A 21,670-nucleotide genomic window follows, 5' to 3' on the forward strand; every position below is an offset into this window, starting at 1 on the left:
CGCTGCATGTCTGAGTCGATACGATCATCAGCTAAGCTTGCTCCAAATGCTTGCTAATAGAAGAAGAGGATGGTATTTTTAAATTATTCTTCAAGAATTTTAATAAAGTTCATTAAATCAATATGTTCGGTGAAAATATTATAATTTTTAATAATATCAAATGTATTATTTAATTAACTTTTTTTATTGATATAAGATAAAATATAATTATTCGATATTTGAAAAAATAATATTATGTTTTACTATTAAAATAATTCTATATATAAGGATCAAAATTAAAATTTCTAGAATTTTGTATTAAAAATAGGATAAATTATATAGACAATCACTAATGTTTGAGTAGATTTTTATTTTCTATTAAAATTTTAAAAACAACAAATCAGTCATTAATATTATCGATTTATATCGAATTGATCACTTTTTATTAACAAACATTACTACAGTAACAAAATCTGTCGTGACGTGTTAAATCGGCTGACTTAACATATTTGATTATACGGGACAACTTTGACTGATCGTTTGACTCTTCTTCTTATATATGAGAGGACTCTAGAGAGTAATTTGCAGTTTGGATTCGATGGTGGCAGAGGAGAGGAGGATGAAGACTACGAAGCAGTGGTGAAAGGAGGAGGGAACAAGGAAGCGACGAGGTTGGTTGTTTGAAGGATGCACGTCCTTAAATGTATTGGCTTAATGGAATGATTGGACGGTTACATAAATGTTTATGGACCAATTAAAAAATTTCAGATCTTGATTTGAGATTATGGCTGCTTTGAAAAGAAAAAGAAGTAAAGGGTGTATGATATGATCAAATGTGTTAAATCAGTTGATTTAACGTGTCATGTTAATATTCTGTTATTGCAATAACGACTGTTAATAGAGAGTGATCAATTCGTTATAAATCGATAACGTCAGTGATGGATTTGTTAGAATCAATAATGTTAGTGATCGATTTGTTACGAATCAATAATAATAGTGACTGATTTGTTACTTTTAAAATTTGAATGAGAAAAACAAAAAATTATTCATACATTAATGACTCATTTGTGTAGTTTACCCGCAATACACATATTTGATATATATAATACAAATATAATATAAATCGTATCAATAATAAAATTATATCCATATACAAATCAATATTGCTGTCCAGATGATCTCGTTAATGATGATCTTTAACGGCGGCGAAGATGGAAATGGCGATCGGTAGACAGAGAAAAAGATCATCAGCAAGAGCTTCCAAGTTCTTCTCGTTCTCGGAGCAGAAATCAGTTGCAGATTTGATTGATGGAGACAAATGATTATGAATCCGGGTTGAGGATGCTGGAAGAGTTGTCCACAAATGCCCGGCGAATCCAGGGCCAGTTGTTGGGTGAAATCCTTACTAAAAACGCGGGAACGGAGTATTTAAGCCGGTTCCTCCACGGCCAAAACGACAAGCGACTCTTCAGAAAGAACGTACCCGTTGTTGCTTATGAAGATCTCAAGCCCTATATTGATCGAATCGCCAATGGGGAGGCATCTTCGGATATTCTTTTAGCTCATCCCCTCACCGGGTTCTCTGTGAGGCATGGCTTTCTTTGTTTTTGGTTTGTTTTCCATTCCGTTTTTTGTTTTTCATTATGAGTTTATTATCTGTTCGATTAAATGCAGTAGTGGGACTTCAGGTGGGCAGCAGAATCTGATACCTGTCGTCGATGAAACTACTGACACACTCGCAATGTAATAACACGTATCGGTTTGTGATGATAAAGTAAGCAACCCCATCCCCATTTTATTGAAGTTCATAGTTTGATTCATAAACTGATAGATTGTTTACTAATTGATTAATGACCTGAAGAAGAGAATCATCCATCTATGGCTTTGGGTGTTAGTATAGGATATCCATGGAAGAACGCATGATTTTATATCAAGGATGGAATTTTAAAATCCTTTATATCAAGGATGGAATTTTAAAATCCTAGGCAAGGCGAAAACAAATTATCAATATAATATTTAAAGAAAATTTCTAAATTATAAGAGAAATTAAAACTAATGGATATCATGTAATCATGTCCCGTATTTGGATACGGATATAGAGATATAACTTTCGAAAGACTATCGAAATACATGGTAACACTCGAGTACGAGTAACATAGGTGCACTATATATGCTATGTTGTTGACTTGAAATGTTGGTGATTTTGTCACATGTTTCTAAAGGAAAAGGATAAAGCAGCAGATTGTTTAGTTTCTACATTTGGTTATATCATTATTTGTAAGTTTGGGGGTTCTAAGCAATGGTGGGTCTTGTTATATTTGGTTTAGGCCTAACATATTGGTTGTTAGTATGCATACTGATAATCATTGGTTTTAGGTATCGTTTTATAACTTTTAAAACAAATATCATACCGAAAATTTGACTCCCATGAAAATTCTAGTTTTAGGTCAAATTATTCATTTACGGGCTAAAATATATATCTTTTAAAAGGTATATTTTTTGTCCCTCAACTTTTACAAGTTTATACTTTAACTCTTAAGCTTTCAAAACTTACATTTTAGTCACTATTCAAAATTTGAGATAATACATAACGAGAGAAATCAACACAGTTGACAACTTAGACACTTAAAGTGATAACGTTCACAACGTTAGTCATCGGGATGAGTCAAAAAATAATTTAGACATCTATTCGGAAAAAGATGTATAACTTAAGCACTTATTTCGATATTAAGCCTTATATTAACATGTTTAAAAAGTTAAATACACAAATAGTCACCAAACTATGATAAAAATAACTTTTGTAGTAACCAAAATTTTAGAAACTATATAATATGATCACTAAACTTCTCAAACGATTATAAAATATTATTCGTTTATAATGGCCAATAACGATTTTATAATAAATGATTATTTTTATAATATCGAGTGGTTCATATATTTATACACGTATCTAAATATATGTCGAACACGAACATAAAAGGCGACGAAAAATGAAAAGTCCGAATAACATAAACTATGATAGTATATCCTAGGAATTATTATTTTGTTATTGTCTTTTAACCCTATACCTAAAATCGTTACAACACATCTGTCGTAGTTTTGTGTCATTATCCTCTAACAGGCATGGAAGATGATCTTTGGTAATCTTCCTTCCGTAAACTAGAGATGGTCGTCGCGGAAATAGAAGACGACGGTCTAAGTAGAGGTGTACCGACCCGGCTAGAAGTTTCATTAGCGAACACCGGGGAAGGGGTTGATGCGGCAACATTCGGTGGCGGTTGCAACTCTACCTCGGTGTATGTGCCGTTGCTGTCTTCGTGAATATCGATCAGCTCGTGGTCATCTTCCTCTAGCGACATTACCGTACTCGTGTCCGTATGTATGGTTGAATCGTCGGTGAAACGTCCGAGCCTCCTCTTTCTCCTTGCCGCCTTACCCCATCCGTGGATCGTCTCCCGTATCCTTTGCGGAATTAGTGCTGCCTTATAGTTTGTTCCCATCTGTAAGGACAGTTTCAGTAGATGCAGCACGCAAAATCATCGGTTAAAATGTTCACCATTTCGATTCAGACATTGAACCGTAAAATTTACTACAAGAAACTGTTTTTAAGCAGTTAAAAAGGTCGGATACGATCACATCCCCAATGTATACATACTTATAACAGACACTCGTATCCGAGCCCGAGTAACACTGAAAGATGGAGTGGTATGTGTCTGTGTAGGGGGTGTGGGGATATGTAGCTTCTCCCCTAAGCATGAGCACATGCTCGATAGAACTTTTCCGGAGACGTAGATGGCGATTTTGGCAACTAATCCTCTATAAACAGGTGATTTCTTAATGTTCAAATTTGCTTCGATTGTTTTCTCTGAGTGAAAGCGATGTTAATGAACAAATCAAATACCTGAGTGACCAAAGCATAGAGTGGAAGAGTGATGTAGCTACAGATAAATTGCCCGGCGAACCTACGAGGTAACCAGAATCAAGTAAGGACACATGATCGATGAAAGCCGTAAAACAAAATCGAGATTCGATAGAAACATGTCCGTACCCCAAAACAAGTCGTATGTAAACAAGCGTATGGTTATGGATGAAGCATGAATCATAACCAAACTGCCACTGCAATGATATCAAAAGACGGTAAGTAATTAAGGAGACTATAATACCGAAGTCGAGATTGATGTTCAACTCAAAAGCATAATCGAGATTGTTATTAGATAATGATCAAGTCGTAGAAGAGAAATACCCAGAACCAAAAAAACGAAGCCAGTTCGAATGCATTCTGCGGAGAAATGAGACGAGAACATTAGTCAGATGAAAGGCACGTTGTGAATAATACAAAATCTTTTACTTGATTGCATTGCATTAAACAACAACCTGGAATAGGATGAAATGGATAAGGGATAGCAACCATTCCGGCTTCTTAAACCAGAAAAGTTCGTCCCGAGGCCTCAGCTTCGGTCGGCTAAAAGAGCCAGTAAGATTAGCCGTTTCCAGCACCAAAGTTGCGATGACATGCTGTAGCTTTGCACCCACGAGGAGAACAAGCTGCACACAAGATTACGAACATACGAAATAAGAATCACACAAAAAGATTAGGTAACTGAAATCACCCTAGCTAGGCGTTCCGTACTAACACTGTTTCGGCTTTTCTAGTGTTGGGCATATATTCATGTCCGACACTCAAACTCGGGTCCAAGTAACATAAACGCAAAGGCCGAAAATAATACCGACAAGAAAAGACAGAAGACTTACTGCAATGGGAATGATTGCTATCCAGAAATATAGATTAGACCCTGTAAGAAAGGAAAGTAGCCAATGAATTATGAGTCCAGTGAGTTAGCACACACTACTTGAAAATTCAGGTAGGCAACAAGATCAGAACTACAATTCCTATACTCGAAAGTTCAGATACGCAACACGCAACGAGATGAGAACTGTTATTCCTACGGACTCGTTTCCGCTTTAAACAACCCGAAAATGTGGATTGCTCGGGAGGTAACAACATGAAAACATGCTTACGAAGCATAATAATTCAATCTCAGTTTACAATGTACTGTACCTTTCACATTGAACAGCATAAAGGCAACAACAAATCCCCAGAGTGGACCGCTGCAATATAAATACAAGTGTGAAAATATGGAAACCGAATACGCATTCCGCTATGTGGTGGCCTTAACACACAATAAAAGTAAAAACCGATAGATAGGACAACCCGAACAAGTTATAACAGACTTTTGGGAGACTTTGACAGAGAAAACAATGAGAAAGTTCTTTATGAAAACATTACTTGCCTAACACCAACAATCCGTTGAAATTCTTCCTCCATGGAACGAATCATATAGCTATGAAAATCGTACTTTGACGTCAGATTGTGATTCTGCCATGAATATGAAAAACAAAAGGCATACATGTTCATAAGTGATAAGGGCAATTTAGTATCGAGAGAACCTTTTTACATATAAGTTTGCTCATCATACAAGAAGAAAAGAAAGCTGAAGAACAATATGAACCGAGTTCTCGGTAGTATAAATTAGTATGTTTGTAAGACTGTAAGTAACACATACCATGATGAAGCCTTTACGGAGAGTGAGATAGTCAGCACGAACAACCGAATACCCGAATTGCTGGAAGAAACATTTCTGCCAGTTGAAAATAAGAATTGAAGGCAATTATGCACATAATTACAACAAAATGCATAGCAATGAAATTACTGAATCCGAATTTCAAAGTAAACAAAGCAAGAAGAAATGTTCGGCACCTACCACCCAGATAAGAAGACTGTTTTTGGTCCAAGGGTTCGATGTGTGGCTTATGACAAAAGTTGCTTGTCTTCGCATTATCGACTCTCTTGCTTTTTCTGATAAAAAATCGAAAAGGAATCTTTTTAATAACTTCGACAACAGCTGATCACATGTATGAAAACATCAAAATCCATTCTTACAAATTTAATAAATGCAACTATACGCTAATGGCGCCCTTTTAAATCACACGCAGAGTGAGTGTCGAATATCGGTATGTGTCTAACACGGTAGAGGATCACATCCCCATATCCATGTCCGAAATTGTATCAAAAACAGGTGCCAAACATGGGTAGAAGAAAAATGAAGAGACAGAACAACATTCACAGCATTGGTTCTCCATCAGGAACTTTATATCAACATAAATGATCAATAAAGAACAGTACTATCCGAACCTATCAATAATATACAGTTTAGCTTACCATTTAGTATCTCGTGTCGATCCATACGAGCTTCATCCTCCCAAGCTCTCCAACTATGAATCTACCAAACAGTTACGATATCAATACGTAAGGAAATAATATTAACATAAAACAGTTAAGTTTTAATTATGTGCATGACAAAAATGAAGAGCCCGGGCAACATAACGTAGAAATACGTGACATGACTAAAATGAATCAACTGCATGGTACATAGTACTTTTTTTTTACATTCAAGGGCCTAACCTTCACAATTGCAAGTAACATTGTTAAGCAACTGTATGATACATGTGTGATTGCCATGACAAAAATGAAGCGATGCAACTGTTCGAGACCTTCGTACGAAACAAAAGGCTCATGACCCTGAAGAACAGAACAGTTTCAAGATGTTAGATCACATACGCAAGACAAAAAGAATGAAAAGGCCAACAAAAGAATAAATTAAATGGATATAAGAGAATGTGGAGTCAATATACGGATTAGTTACATGCCTCTTTGCAGGTATTCCGGTTCATGCCATTCAACATTCTCCTAAATAAGCGAAAATCAGAAGCCATCAAAAGCTTACGCTCCTTGGAAGGATCATCTTCAAGTTCTTCATCGATCTCGGACCTGGTGCATGGTGCAAAGGTACTATTGTAGAACTTTGACGGGATGCAAATATTGGCTATTATACTCGAGGTTGCTATTAGAAGGAGCGATATGAAACCAAGCAGCATTAACTCTGCAGTCGAAGTCCGAAAGTAGCAACATAAATATGACAGACAAAAAGAAAGGAAACTAAAGTTAATTTGTGAAAAATTTGTTATTCAAACACCAAATCAGAAAATATCATTGGCTGCAAGTAAAAATATACGAAAATACCTTCTTTCATCTTCTCCACTGCGGCAAGCAGAGGTTTCCGATTAGTTTTCCTTAACCACTGAAACAAATTAGTAGAAGTCGGTCGTAAGACTTTTTTAAGCATACTAAGAATCTCATTACCAAAAGAAATATGTTCATCAGTCCATGGACATAATCTCATTACCAAGAGTTTAAAGAATCGATCGGATGACATACTATGATCATATCATATTCAACGAATTCGAACCTGCTCTTACCCACATAATCTCTTGAAAGTTATAAATTACCAATAGTAGTAATCTCTTAAAAAGGTACTCAAATTCAACTCAAAACTAATCTGAGCGTGCTAGATAGTAGATACCGAAACGTGAGAGCCGGAAGTGTTTGTAGACAAGATGAGCAATACAAATCACATTGCTTTTGCAGTGAACTCGGAAATTCAGAATCGAAGAAACTACAACAAAGCTTTTCAAGACTTCATAACTTGCCACTTAAAACCAATTTTTAGCAACCAACAACACATTTAGTAGTCAAATTAAACGGGGGGAAATGCTCAAATTCAATTTAAACAGAATCTCATTGTTAGATATAGACCTGGCACATGAGAGTTTATTGAATTTCTATCCAAAAACTCATAATTGCATAATCTCATTCAACAAAAAGCTACAAACATGATAAAGACATCAACAATTGGAAGCTAAAAACTGGCTTCTCACCTTGCTTAAGCGGTGAATCGAGCGCTCAACGATCAAAGATACCACAACAAAGATTGTCAAAACAGTAGCAACAGACCATGTTGGCGTCAATGCCAATGATCTCATTTCTTTTTCATCTTCCACCATTTTTAAACAATCCTAATGAACCCTTCAAAGCCCTTTTCCCACCACCAAAACCCTATCTCATTAACCTATCCCACTAAATCTTCAAGAGCAACTAACTGATCTTGCATCATATTAACACTAAAACCAGCATATTTGACTTCAAAGAAATTGCAATTTGTTCCCTCCAAATCTTCAACACTCTCTTAAACTACATACCATATGAACACTTGAATCAACAACAAGGATGAAAAAGGTACTTCCCATTTCAACCTAAAACACCCAAAATACACTAAACAGAAGTTTTTGGACAACAAAACCCAAGCTTTGGCATAAATCAAGGTTGAACCTTGCTTTGAGCCACGAAGCTTAGGAGAACACCAAAAGCGAGGTACCGGGTGGCGTTTTCCCGGCCTTTTCTTTTATGCAGAAATGGGATTTGATCCAGCTACTGAAGAAATCAAACTCACTCGTACAAATTAAGGAAACCAGAACTTTAAAGACAGAGTTAATGTTTCCAACAGCTCTTTGCCCCTCAAATGCCAACGGCTTCTTCTCTGTCTTAAGTTTGAACACCCTTCGTAATAAATGTTCAATCTTTTGGCACTTTTTTGGGAGACTAGAACAAACAGGACGAGAAGATAGATGGATTGAAGTGAATACAGTTATATCAGATCACTTTTTTCCGGCAAAAAGAACAGATTCTCAATGAACTTTGGGAAACCCGAAGTGGAATTGACAAAAATTTCTTTAAAAAACATCGATATTTCTGCTCTTTAATTCATGGAGAGAGTTAAATTGGAGTTTTGAGAGCTTCTCTGTAGGCCAAAAATTTAATGAAGCGGTGGCAACTGGCAATGCTGATGCACATGGATCTACAGCATAACAGCGGGAGAGATCCCACTAATCACTTCTATATTTTATAAAGGGCTTAATTCAGCCTCCAGTCCCTTTTACTCTCAACTTTTGAAATTTAATCCCTGAAAAAAGACGAGTTTAAAATATAATGAATAATTGAGTGACCATTTTATAATTTTTAATAGTCAAATAACTCAACAAAATAACACTCTATAATTAAAGGACTATTTTATAACTTTTAATGGTAGAGGTACTTAATAAAATGAGTCTAATAATATTGTTATATATATATATAACAATTATTTTCAATTCCTCAAATCTAGTAGGAAACTTCTTGTACCGACAAAATGTGTGTTTAATATTCCTAACATTATTATTATAGTTTTCTTAATTATAAGGGTAAACTATGTTTCCATCACTTCACTTTGATCATATTTTTGTTTTAGTCACTAAACATTATTCAGTTTGTTCATTCAACTTTTGAATTATTTTAAATTTTGTCACTCGAACGTTAAATCAGAAACAACAAGATAACATAACTTCTTTTTGCTAACATGGAAGTCATAGCATTTTTTTTATTTTTTTCTCATTTCATCGTCTCTCCAACCACACCAAACATCAATGAATTCACCCCCATCATCCTCTACCACCTCTCAGTTTAATTTTTAAAAAATATCTTTTTGAAACTCGTGAAATTTCAACCTAAAATCAGAGAAAAACGACTTTGATCTACAATTTCTATCATCCAATCACCATGAAATTAGAATATATTGCTCGCCCTCAACTTCTCCGTCATCTCGTTATTGGGATTTGTAAGAATATGCTTCAAAGTCATAAAATTATAGGAAATTCAAAAAATTAGATTAAACATTTGAGAATTAAGCTTTTAATAGTATTTTTCACAAATTCAAAATAAAGCTTTGAGATTTCTCTCATAGTTTTTTAAACAATAAATATCTGATCATAATACAGTTAAATAATTAACAGTGAAATGATAAAAACTAGACTAGTGTCAAAATTAAATGATCAATTTAAAAATTTATGAAGTTTAATCATCACACCATAAATCTGATCAAAGTTGAATGATAAGATTGTAGTTCATCTTAATTATAATTTTAATTATTAAAGTAATTATTTATTTAGGGTTTAAGGTTTTCTGAACATAAAAACAGTTGCATCAAAACGACGTTATTTTAATAAGAGTCACATCATCACCGTCACGACACATAGTTGTCATATCATCGTGACGTTAAAGGAATTAACGACGAAGTGATATAATTGTAGTTAAACATAAACGTCAGTGTTAAAATTGATAAAATGAAAATATTGGTAATATAAACGAGCCCGAGTATAAATATAAGTGGTATTTGAAGTAGTTTACCCTTTAATTTTTAAGGTCAAAATCAAGATGTGGGGCCCTACATCACAAATTTCCATACGCGCATCAAGGAGGAATTAGCGTTATTAATATTTATGCTTTTACTTTCCTCCAATATGGGGTCCAGATCACATGCAAAAATAAGTTCAATTAATAATTTTTAAACAATTTCAATTATAAAATGAAAATAATCTCTGACCACAACAAAATCGTTTATTCTAATTGTGATTACAGCAAATATATATATATACATATAATAATAATTATTATTATTATAATTATAAAATGGTTTCTTAAATATAAGGAGTTTATTTGTTAAGTTTATTGATTATTAAAAGTTATAAAATGATCATTCGACAATTCATTCTATTACAAACTCATCATCTTCCGTTTTTATAAATTAATGGTCATTGAGTTAGACGTTAACATGCTTATTGAGATACGATAGTTGTTGAGATTATAAGATCAAATTTTATCATATCTCAGTAAGCATGTTAATGTACATCTTAGATCGCCGTCAAATTTTTAATGAAAAATGAATAGTCTGGAATATGATAAATAGTTAGGTGACCATTTTGTAACTCGTAATAGTCGAAAGGCTCAAGAAAGCAACTCCTTATAGTCAGTTGATAATTGGGGACTTAATAAAGTAATATTCTATAGTCAATGGACCATTTATGTACTTTATCCATTAGAGTTTAGGATTTTAATGTTTTATATTTAAAGAATAAAATAGATAAATTTTTATATAGTATGTGTTTAAAATAATAAATTTATATATAAATACCAATGAAACATTTGATTAGAATAATCTTACATTACTCCAAGTAATATTAGATCATAAATAAGATTACTTGGTTTAGTTTATAATATTATTTAATGAGTTGGGGCAGTTACAAAAATATTTATGAGAATTATCGTGTGCGTGCGTGTATATATATAGGTTAACGTGTGTTTGTGCGTGTGTCTATATATTTATTTATATATATATATATATATATATTAACAACATAATGTTTATAGGATAAACACAAATAAAACTTTATAGATTACTTGGTTTATCCGATCAAGCTTGAATATAATTTAAATAAGATAAATATTTTTTTTATTTAAATTTAAATATAAAATATATATATATATATATATATTATTTTTAAAATAAAAAAATGGGAAGTTGGAGTCTTAAGAAACTTATGAAATTGAGACTAGAAGTGCACCATCTCTTTTCCTCAGGTATCATCAAAGCTAGTTCAATCTGAGACTCTATTCGGGTGATAAGGCCTAAAGTCACATGGCAAAAACTAATATGGTTTCCCCTTTATATCCCTAAACATAGTTTGATAACTTTGATGACTTTTATAGATAAACTCCCCACCAAGGAAAGGCTTCATCGAATGGGACTTATTAATGATTGCTTATGTGTTTTTTGCAATACTGAACTGGAAACTATAGAACATCTCTTTTTAAAATGCCTTACTGTTACCCTTATGTGGGAATATGCTTTTACTCTTTTTGGTTTGCAGTTCACAGTCTGCTCGTGGGATGCCTTTGTGGAGAGGGCACGCTCAACATGGAGGGGTAAATCAATGCTAACAACGATCATGAAGCTGCTTCTTAATGCTCTGGTTTACTTACTCTGGGAGGAACAGAACAAACGAATGTTCCAAGGTCGCTCTAGGTCTGCTAGTGAATTATTAAAGATTGTCAAAGATGTAATTAGTTTACAACTTAGGGGTAGGTTTTTTAAAAGTGTTGATGTGAATATTTCTCTTTGTAACCATTGGAGAATAGTTGATTGCTGATTTATTTGTATGTATTGTTCTGTTTTGGACCCTGTATGTATTCTGTAGCATTTTTACTATTCTGGATAATAATATACTGACTTATCCAAAAAAAATGGGAAGCTTAGGTGGATCAAGTTGGGCCTAACCCGAGCCTGAACTTGAACCCATGGACTCGTTTATTTCAAAAAAATTATAAAACATAAAAATTTCTTCTTCATTTTTTTTGTTGACAAATGAAACAACTAAAATTATATAAATAATTTAATTATTTTTTATTTTTTAAAAAGTAAATTAATATTTTAATTAATAATATATAAATGAGTATTAAGTTCGAAGCATAAAAATAAATTCACATTATAATTAAATGACTAAATTTTTTTATCATTCGTTTAAAGTATCTCATAATTAAATCTTATAACCATTAAAAAATATTAAATCTTACCGAAAAAGAACACTCCTACTCATTATATCTCATTAGCAACACATAAAAATAATAAAAATAAATAAATAAAACACAATATAGTTGTTAATTTAGAAACAAGGACGTTACTGATGGAGGCCATGTGCGCCACTGCGGCGGATTTTAACGGCTCCTTTTGACGTTAATTTTAATTTTGGGTAAATTTCATCGTTACTCACTGAACTTTTTCTCCTATTTATTCACTCAACCTTTGATTTGATCAATTTGCTCACTAAACTTTACATATAGAATCATTTTGCTCACTCCGACGTTAATTATTTTACGTGTTATGATGTGGCACAAGCATTAAAATGAAATCATTTTAAAAAACTCAAATATACTCCAAAACGATGTTGTTTTGGTGAGTAAAATAGGAGAGAGTAAAGGCAATAGCTCATGGTGTAATTTATCCTTTTTCCTTCTCTTCTTCATTTTCATTCTGACCACTGTCGCCTACCGTAGATGGTAGTCGTTCGGTCCCAAATTTCTTAGGTTGGTTTGTCTCGATCCCCTGAGTTTGAATATAGTGGTTGTTTTCATCGAATAATGTCCTAAAACCCGTGAATTTAGACTGAAACGTTTCGGTTTTCTCACTTTCAATCCCAAATTCGTGGACTTCGGAGGAAGTTCTAATAAAATGGAGGTCAAATTCAGACTTAAAGTGTAGAGGCGAAGCGACCTATCCCATTTTATGATCGAACGACCATTATCTACGGCAATCGACGATGGCTAGCGATGGCATGGTCACCTTATGTTTTTTATTTTGTTTTTTAAATTATTTTATATTAAATAATAAAAATCACATCATCGGTTGTTAGAGAAAAAATCTCGAGTGAACAAATTGATCAAATTAAAACTGGATAAGAAAAATAGGAGAGAGAGTATAGTTCAGTAAGGAACGATATAATTTTTACACATAATATTCATTTTAAATATTTGTAATTATTTGATAATTAATGTTCATCGTATACATTATTATCTTTGGTGTCTTGAATCTGAAATATTTGATTCGTGCACATATCATATTATTTAAATATTGTCACATAATTTAATTAAATTTACATTATAAATTAACGGTTCTTTTATTATAGTGCATCAACAGAATGAACTCAACGCGCCATACGGCCCCTACAATTGCACTCATTTAAAAGACCGTTAACTTTAACCGCCGTCGACACCTTTTCACTGGCTCTTCCAAAGCCGAGTAAAATGGGCCCCCTTGATCGTTTGGTCCCACCCCTTCAGCCATCCTCTTCCAATCAAATTTATTATTAAAACCATTTTTTCCACTTTAATATTTCTAATTTCCCCCCTAATTTTCCAATCAAATAAATAAGATATCCAAAAATGACAAAATATGTGGAATAATGCAACGGAAAAAAATTGCTCAGATAATGCATTCGAAAGATTATTTGTCTATCTGAGGTGAATGCTATAATTTTTCATAGGTCGTCATATCTTTCAAACGACCTACGTTGGTCGTCATGTGCTCTGAACGACGATTATCTAAATTTCCCTAAGCAACAACGATTACCTAAATCGGTAATTAGGCTTTTAGCCGAAGACGTACTGTGCGACCTATGGAGGTTGTTCGGAGCACATGACGATCTATGTTGGTCGTTCGGAGCAGCTGACGACCTCGTGAATCACTGTAGCAATCACCCCAAATGAGAAAATAATTCATGGACTGCATTATTCCATGATTTTTTTTCCGTTGCATTATTCCACCAGTTTTGCCATCCAAAAATATATATAAATTTATTAGAAAATGTTAAATAGAAAAAATCAATAAGTATTGACATAAACTTTATTATGTTAACAAATATATAAACCTTAATTATATATAATAGTACGAATACAAAATTTAATTGAATTTAATTATTTTACACGAAAAATATATATTTTTAATTTATAATTTTATAAAATAGATTGTACCTAGGTATGAATATGTGTTAGATTAGATCAAAATTCGATCTATTCGAATTTGATTCGAGTATTATATTTTTTTAATTGACTCGATCTAGATTTAAGGGAATTTCACACAACGTTAAATACGATTTTATTTTAGGGTAAAACCCCTACTCGCATCTCACCTAACACAAATATAATTTTTAGTTGAAAAATATAAATCTAATTAAAAAAATAAACATATACAAAAATATTATTACAATTATATATGAAAATATAAAAGAAATTATACTTTAATATCAAATCGAATCAAATCGAAATTTGTCGATTTGAATCTCATATTTATCCCTAATAGCATATCATAATAAAAAAATTTACTGAGAAAGATAGGGTTTTTTCTATTTCTTTGGTGGAAGTAATAAATTCCCAGGCAACTTAGGATACATTGAAATATATAAATGTGTTTATTTTTGGGTAAATTACAGTATTCCTCATTAAACTATTTTCTCTCTTATTTTACTCATCATACTTTTATTTTTTCTAATTTACTCGTTGAATTTTCGAATTATAACTATTTTAATAGTCGTACATTATTTTATTATTATTTTCATATGATATGATATTTTTATTATTATTTAATATAAAATAATTAAAAATATAAAATAAAAACAGAAGGTGGTCAGATGCCGTCGTAGACCGTCGTAGACGGTGACCGTTTGGTTGTAAATTTTATAGGTAGGTTTGTCTCAATCCCTGAGTATGATTTGATGGTTATTTCATCGAAAAATATCTCAAAATATGTGAATCTCGACAAAAATGTTTCGGGTTCGTCACTTTCAATATCCAATTCGTGGATTTCGGAGCAAGTTTCGACAAAATGGAGGTCAGATTCAGACTCACGGTGTCGAGACAAAGCGACTCAAAAATTTGAGACCGAACGACCACAATCCCGATGATGGTGTTCGATCACCTTTTGTTTTTATTGTATATTTTAAATTATTTTATATTAAATAATAAAAAAAATAATTCAGATCGATGATGGATACCTTGACACTAACCTTCACCGCTTCGAACAATTCGGTTTCGTTCATTAACGGAATCGAAGTAGTTTCGATCCCGGATTCGGTGACCGAATCCATCTGCTCATATTAGCGGACTTTCGGAGTTCTCTATGGAGACTGTTTATCGGTTGAATATGGGAGGACCATTGATCACTGCTGAGAATGATACATTGGGGAGAATATGGGAGAATGATTTGAAATATCTCCATGTTAACAGTTCTTCTCTGGATGTTTCTGCCAATCCGGCTTCTATCAAGTACGCGGCTTCGGTTAGACCGGAAACAACACCGAATTTGGTCTATGCCACTGCAGAAGCCATGGGATATGCAAATGTAGCTAGCATGAACTTCAACATAACTTGGGTCTTCCCCGTCGATCCGAACTTCAGGTACTTGGTTCGGACACATTTTTGCGATATCTTGACTCAATCTCTCAACAGTTTGGTTTTCAATATGTACATAAATGATGATATTGCTGTTGCAAGTCTTGATCTCTCTACGTTGACTGGTGATCTAAATGTGCCTTATTATAAGGACTTTATCCCTAAGTTTTCGGTCGAATCAGACACGTTAACGTTTATCACTGGTCCCAACTCGATGGCAGATATCACTAATGGAACGATTAACGGATTGGAGATTATGAAGCTCATCAATGATGCTGGAAGCCTTGATGGTCTTTCTTCGGTTAAGATTTAAGAATCTCATTCTCGGGATAATCATCGGTTCTGTTGTAGGATTTGTGGTTGCAGCGGCATTAGTCGGATTCTGCTATTGTTGCATGGCGTATCGCAGGTCGGAAACTACTCAACAAGGACATTCGTGGTTGCCATTACCTTTACACGGGAACTCTCTGACTATGACAAAAAAATCGACAATATCGCAGAGGAGTGGAACGGCGAGCTGCATCTCGTTGGCTTCCTCCAACCTCGGCCGGTTCTTCTCCTTCCAAGAAATCCTCGATGCTACAAAAAAATTCGATGAAAGCCTACTTCTTAGAGTTGGTGGTTTCGGAAGGGTCTATAAAGGAACACTTGAAGATGAGATTAAAGTTGCTGTCAAAAGAGGTAACCCCAGATCTGAACAAGGCATTGCCGAATTCCGCACCGAAATCGAAATGTTATCGAAGCTCCGGAACCGGCACCTCGCCTCTCTTATAGGCCACTGTGACGAAAGATCTGAAATGATTCTTGTTTATGAATATATGGCTAATGGACCCCTTAGAAGTCATCTCTATAGAAGAGATCTACCTCCTCTGTCATGGAAGCAACGACTCGAAATATGCATCGGGGCTGCTAGGGACTTCATTATCTCCACACCAGTGCAACAGAAAGCATTATTCACCAAGACGTGAAGACGACGAACATCCTATTGGACGAGAATTTCGTAGCCAAAGTAGCATATTTCGGTCTCTCCAAAACCGGTCCGGCTTTAGATCAAACACATGTGAGTACTGCTGTTAAGGGTAGCTTTGGTTACCTTGACCCTGAATATTTCAGAAGGAAGCAACTCACCGAAAAGTTGGATGTTTACTCATTCGGAGTGGTCCTGATGGAAGTTCTATGCACTAGGCCGGCTTTAAATCTGGTTCTCCCCCGAGAACAAGTTAGCATAGCGGAATGGGTAATGAACTGGCAGAAGAAAGGCATGTTGGATCAAATCATGGACTCGAATCTGGCCAGGAAAGTAAATCCAGCTTCTCTTAAGAAGTACAGAGAGACGGCTGAGAAGTGCCTTGCCGAGTACGGCATCGTCAAGGCCATCAATGGGAGATGTTTTATGGAACCTCGAATACGCCCTTCAGCTGGAGGAGTCCTCATCAGCACTAATGGAACCTGATGATAACAGCACAAACCATATCCCGACCATTCAGTTGACCCCGCTCGAGCCATTCGATAACAGTGTAAGTATGATCGATGACGGAAATTTTGGCACCGACGATGATGCCGAAGACGCCGCCTCCAGTGCTGTGTTTTCGCAAATCGTAAATCCTCGGGGAAGATAGATGACAATCAGATAACATAGGAAAATGAAAAAAAACATTTTCTGTAAATTGTTTTCCTTCAAACAAACGACCCTAAGGTTTTTCTTTTATTACATTATACATTATGTTATTTTCCCGAAAATTTACATTCATAATATATATTCATTTCGTACCATAGATGAGTGGAAAATCACATTTAAGTTGCAACGTTTCACCATTGTTGACTTAATTAATAATTTTATCGTCAAACTTTACTCTCTTTTTTATTTTGTTAAGTGAATTTTAAAATTTTAATTTTCTCATTGAATTTAATACATTAGTTTTTTTTTGTTACTGAATTTTATTATCTCTCCTATTTTGGCCACTCTGCCGTTAAATAGTTAACGGTGTTAAAAATGAAGTTGTTTTAAAAAACATTTTTTACCAAAACGATGTCGTTTTGTATCTATATAACATCTCATTTTAATGTCAATAATTATTTAACGGCCGAGTGACCAAAAAACACAATGCATTAAGTTTAATGAGAAAATTAAAAAGATTTAAACTATAATGAGTGAAATATGAGAGACAAAAAAGTACAATTACCAAATATATAATTTATCCTTACACATTTTATGTTACTAAATTAATTCTTATACTTTTGAATATTCTAATTTCATCCCAAAACATGACTCTCATTCTAAATTAGTCATTGAACTTTTGAACATTTCAATTTCATCTATAAACTAGAACTCATTCTAAATTAGTCCTTGAATTTTTGAAATTTCAATTTCACTCTTCAAATTATGACCATCATTCTAAATTAATCCCAATACTTTTGAATCTTCCTAATTGTTCCAGAGCAACTAGAAAGAGATTCTTTAACCATAACTTAACCTAGATTTTATATTTTTTCAACATATAATAATATATGGTTTTATTTACATGGGATATGATTGGCATATATTGATAGGCTGAGATGAAATTGAAATCAATAGTTTTGATACTAATCTAGAATGAGAGTCACAGTTTAGATGAAACTAGAATGTTCGAAATTTTGAGGACATATTCGGAATGAGAGTCATAGTTTGAGGACGAAATTGAAATATTCAAAAGTATAAGGACTAATTTAAAAAGAAAAAAGAAGTTACCATCTTCCTCGCCATATTTCCCTCCCGACCACACATTGAAGTTACCAAAATAAACAATCTGTGTTGATTGTCGAATCTCTTTCCCTTTTTGTTGTGGAATGATTGGCCGGCGCTAAACCATCCCCGGGAGAGCGAGAAAGAGACGACTACCGCCACCATCAACGTCGGTCGAAAATGGTGCGTCGTCTCTTCAACTGTTTAGGCAAGTGTACCGGATCGATCAACGGAAAAGGAAACGCGGCAATCGTCGATGCACCGGTACCTTCGCCGGTACTCGTGGAGCTGTTCTCTTCCCAGGGATGTTCGAAGGCGCCGGCGGCGGAGCTTTTGTTGTCGAGGCTGGTGAGGGGGGATTACCTGCTGGATGCGCCGGTGGTGGCGTTGTCTTACCATGTCGATCACACGGGATGGAAAGACCCTTACGCCTCGACCAAGTGGAACGTCCGGCAGAAGGCGTACGTCAAGGCGTTGAAACTCGACGGAGCGTTTACGCCTCAGATCGTGGTTCAGGGCAGGGCTCATTGTCCGGCTGATGAAGAAGATGCTTTGTTGTCCACCATTGCTAATGCTCCCAGGTTCCCTGCTCCAAAATTCAAGGTTTACTTCGTAATTTTCCCACTTTTTGTGATATTTTCGTAGGGGTAAACTACATCTATCATCCTCAAATTACTAATATTTTATCAATTAGTTCCTTCTGTCAGCCTATCTATCAATCTAACTGGTGAACGATTTAAGCGCCTCTTGATTAAATGAAAAAAAGTTGTATATTAAGCCCCTCTGAGAAATTAATAATTTAATTGAAGTCCTTTTAGTCAATTGATTAAATGGAAAGCTTGCATTTTTTGTCCATCCTAAAAGTTAATTATTCAGTTTAAATCCTTTTAATACATAATTTGTAGTATTAACCCACCGGAAGTTTATAATTTTATCTGGACTTTGTCGAGCAAATACCTGATTGTACCCACAAAAATTTGGAAAATTAACATTTAGTCCTTCCAAAAATTTAAAATTTTGATTTGGTCCCTTTAAAATTTTCAGAAATTTTATTATGTTTCAATTTTTTATGAATATTTTTAATAAGTCCCTCTTACAATTTTTAAGAGTTCTCATTAAGTCTTAATTGTTTTTAAATATAGTTTGACCCCTTTTAAATTTTTTTGAATTAAACCCTTCAAATTTTAAAAAAAAAAATCATTTAAGCCTCAAAAAATTTTAAGAGTTTTAAATAGCCCCAAATTGTGTAACGCTGCTTTTTATGTTAAGAAAATCAAGTGACTTGGTGCATGCATGCATGCAATGTGCCAACAGGCAAATTTTAAGAGGCCAACATCAGAGACCTTGGAAGTAACCCTAATCGGAGCATTGAGGTACAAGGTAGACAACAACGTCGACAATGTGATGGTGGCGTTGTACGAGAGCGGATTGGCGAACGAGTGCCTTTCCGGCGAGAACAAAGGGAAAGTGCTTTACAACGACTTTGTCGTGCGGAAACTCGAAAAGCTCTGCATCGTGGACGACATATCGGCCAAGAAGACGCTCTCGGTCACGGTCACTTTCCCCCTTTGGGACGGTTTCAACAGCAGCAAGTGTTCCATTGTCGTCTTTGTTCAAAACATTTATCAACAAATCTTTGGTTCCCAGTACTTTCAGTTGCCTGATGATTTGTAAAAAGAAAATTATTTTCGAAAAAAAAAATTATTGCATGGTGACCAAATATGTTTTGTACTCGGAAAAGAGTTCATAGGAAGAAAGGAATCCCCGAAGTTTAAATCCAATCTCTTTTATACAGACAAGAATATATCCAGGATGCATGTCCGCATGAACAAAATTATCTATCTGGAGAGGAAGAAAGGAATCCCCTAAGTTTAAATCCACTCTCTAAATCATAGCATGACTTACACGTACAATTTTCAGATACAAAATAGGAAACCAAGTACCGGAGTACAGGGTAGAAGAAACAGTACAAACGATCTAATGCGATGCTAAATGGTTTAACCGCCATTAGAAGAAGAAATGAAAAAAATAAAAATGATAGAAAGAATGGACAAGCAGATAATACCAAAAGCATTTTTAGAAGTGCATGTGTTCCAATGTGAGCCAGGGAACTTTTAATCTGCTCATGTCCCTCAAGCTTTTAATCTGCTCATGTTCCAGTTCAACAAGATGAAAGAACAACCAAACTGAAAACAATAAAATTAACTCTACTTCTACATGTGACATTTTCCAATAAATAAAAGCTTTCTTAATATGCTTTGACACTATCATTTACACTATTGTTGAAGATGAAACTAAAAGAAATAGAATTGAAAACTCGAGTTCTTTTGAAAATCTTAATAAAAGAGAAAGTTCTAGAAGGCAATTGACCTCGACATGGTTGCAAACGAAGCTGGAGCAAGCACCGTCGCAGGCAGGGAATAATTTTGGTTTCAGCCGTGCAGGTAGTGGGCGAGGCGCCGGAAGTGAGGCGCATGGAGTCGTACACGTGGCTGAGAACGCTGCAGGCAGAGACAGTGATCGCGTTTGAATAAGATCCAAGTGACATGCGGTGATTGTTTGAGGGTTTCGTTTGTAGGGTTAATTGCATATTTGGTTTCTGTATTGTACATTTTTTTAATTTGGTACTTTAAGCGATGAAAAAATAGGCATGTATTTAGTCATACAACTATTCTCATAGTTCTATTTAGTCACTTAGGTGGTGTTTGTTTTTGCAGAGGTAAAAGGTCTGCAGTCTACGGACCACATCTGCAGGCATCTGCAGCAGAAGAGGTGGACCAAAAGTCTGCAAGAAGAAGACTGTTTGTTTTTTAACGTCTGCAGACTGCTAAAATGAACTGAAATATAAATAAACTGATTTTTTAAACTTAAAAGAATTTTGCAATACTGAGATTTAAATAATTTTAGTTTTACAATACTGAAATTTAAATAATCCATACAACTACAATAATAAATTATTTAAAATAAATCAGTCTATATTTTAAAATAAATCAATTCATACTAATAAATTATTTAAAATAAATCAATCCATACAATTACAATAATAAATCAATCCATATTTTAAAATAAATCAATCCATACAAATAAATTATTTAAAATAAATCAATCCATACTAATAAATTATTTAAAATAAATCAATCCATACTAATAAATTATTTAAAATAAATCAATCCATATTAATAAATTATTTAAAATAAATCAATCCATACAACTACAATAATAAATCAATCCATATTTTAAAATAAATCAATCCATACTAA

At 34.2% G+C, this 21,670-nt stretch overlaps 2 protein-coding genes and 1 pseudogene across 2 annotated transcripts; 2 read left to right on the plus strand and 1 right to left on the minus strand.

Moving 5' to 3' along the window:
* Positions 1–2,962: 2,962 nt before the first annotated feature.
* On the minus strand, positions 2,963–8,685 carry LOC120172546 (MLO-like protein 11). Its single transcript, XM_039179978.1, has 15 exons — positions 7,756–8,685; positions 7,061–7,118; positions 6,688–6,920; positions 6,443–6,559; positions 6,200–6,260; positions 5,742–5,836; positions 5,544–5,618; positions 5,271–5,356; positions 5,039–5,088; positions 4,732–4,772; positions 4,354–4,524; positions 4,223–4,258; positions 4,028–4,095; positions 3,881–3,941; positions 2,963–3,479 (listed from the first exon to the last, which is right to left on the minus strand). The coding sequence occupies exons 1-15, from the start codon at positions 7,879–7,881 to the stop codon at positions 3,087–3,089; spliced, it is 1,671 nt and encodes a 556-aa protein (XP_039035909.1). The 5' UTR covers positions 7,882–8,685; the 3' UTR covers positions 2,963–3,086.
* Positions 8,686–15,283: 6,598 nt separating this feature from the next.
* Positions 15,284–17,315, plus strand: LOC120172552 (annotated as a pseudogene).
* A 1,177-nt stretch (positions 17,316–18,492) lies between these two features.
* LOC120172549 lies at positions 18,493–20,085 on the plus strand. The gene is made up of 2 exons (XM_039179982.1): positions 18,493–19,013; positions 19,725–20,085. The coding sequence occupies exons 1-2, from the start codon at positions 18,591–18,593 to the stop codon at positions 20,082–20,084; spliced, it is 783 nt and encodes a 260-aa protein (XP_039035913.1). The 5' UTR covers positions 18,493–18,590; the 3' UTR covers position 20,085.
* The last annotated feature ends 1,585 nt before the right edge of the window (positions 20,086–21,670 follow it).

Source organism: Hibiscus syriacus, unplaced genomic scaffold, assembly GCF_006381635.1.
Source record: "Hibiscus syriacus cultivar Baekdansim isolate YM2019G1 unplaced genomic scaffold, ASM638163v2 tig00111852_pilon, whole genome shotgun sequence".
Classification (NCBI taxonomy): Eukaryota; Viridiplantae; Streptophyta; class Magnoliopsida; order Malvales; family Malvaceae; genus Hibiscus; species Hibiscus syriacus.

Bases quoted from the DNA above. Each gene is read 5' to 3' on its own strand.
- LOC120172549 (XM_039179982.1), top strand. From the start codon at position 18,591: ATGGTGCGTCGTCTCTTCAACTGTTTAGGCAAGTGTACCGGATCGATC. The intron at 19,014-19,724 runs GTTTACTTCGTA...ATGTGCCAACAG, and splicing joins TCCCTGCTCCAAAATTCAAG to GCAAATTTTAAGAGGCCAAC.
- LOC120172546 (XM_039179978.1), bottom strand. From the start codon at position 7,881: ATGGTGGAAGATGAAAAAGAAATGAGATCATTGGCATTGACGCCAACA. The intron at 7,119-7,755 runs GTGAGAAGCCAG...AATTTGTTTCAG, and splicing joins CGATTCACCGCTTAAGCAAG to TGGTTAAGGAAAACTAATCG. The intron at 6,261-6,442 runs GTTAGGCCCTTG...ACTGTTTGGTAG, and splicing joins TGTTACTTGCAATTGTGAAG to ATTCATAGTTGGAGAGCTTG.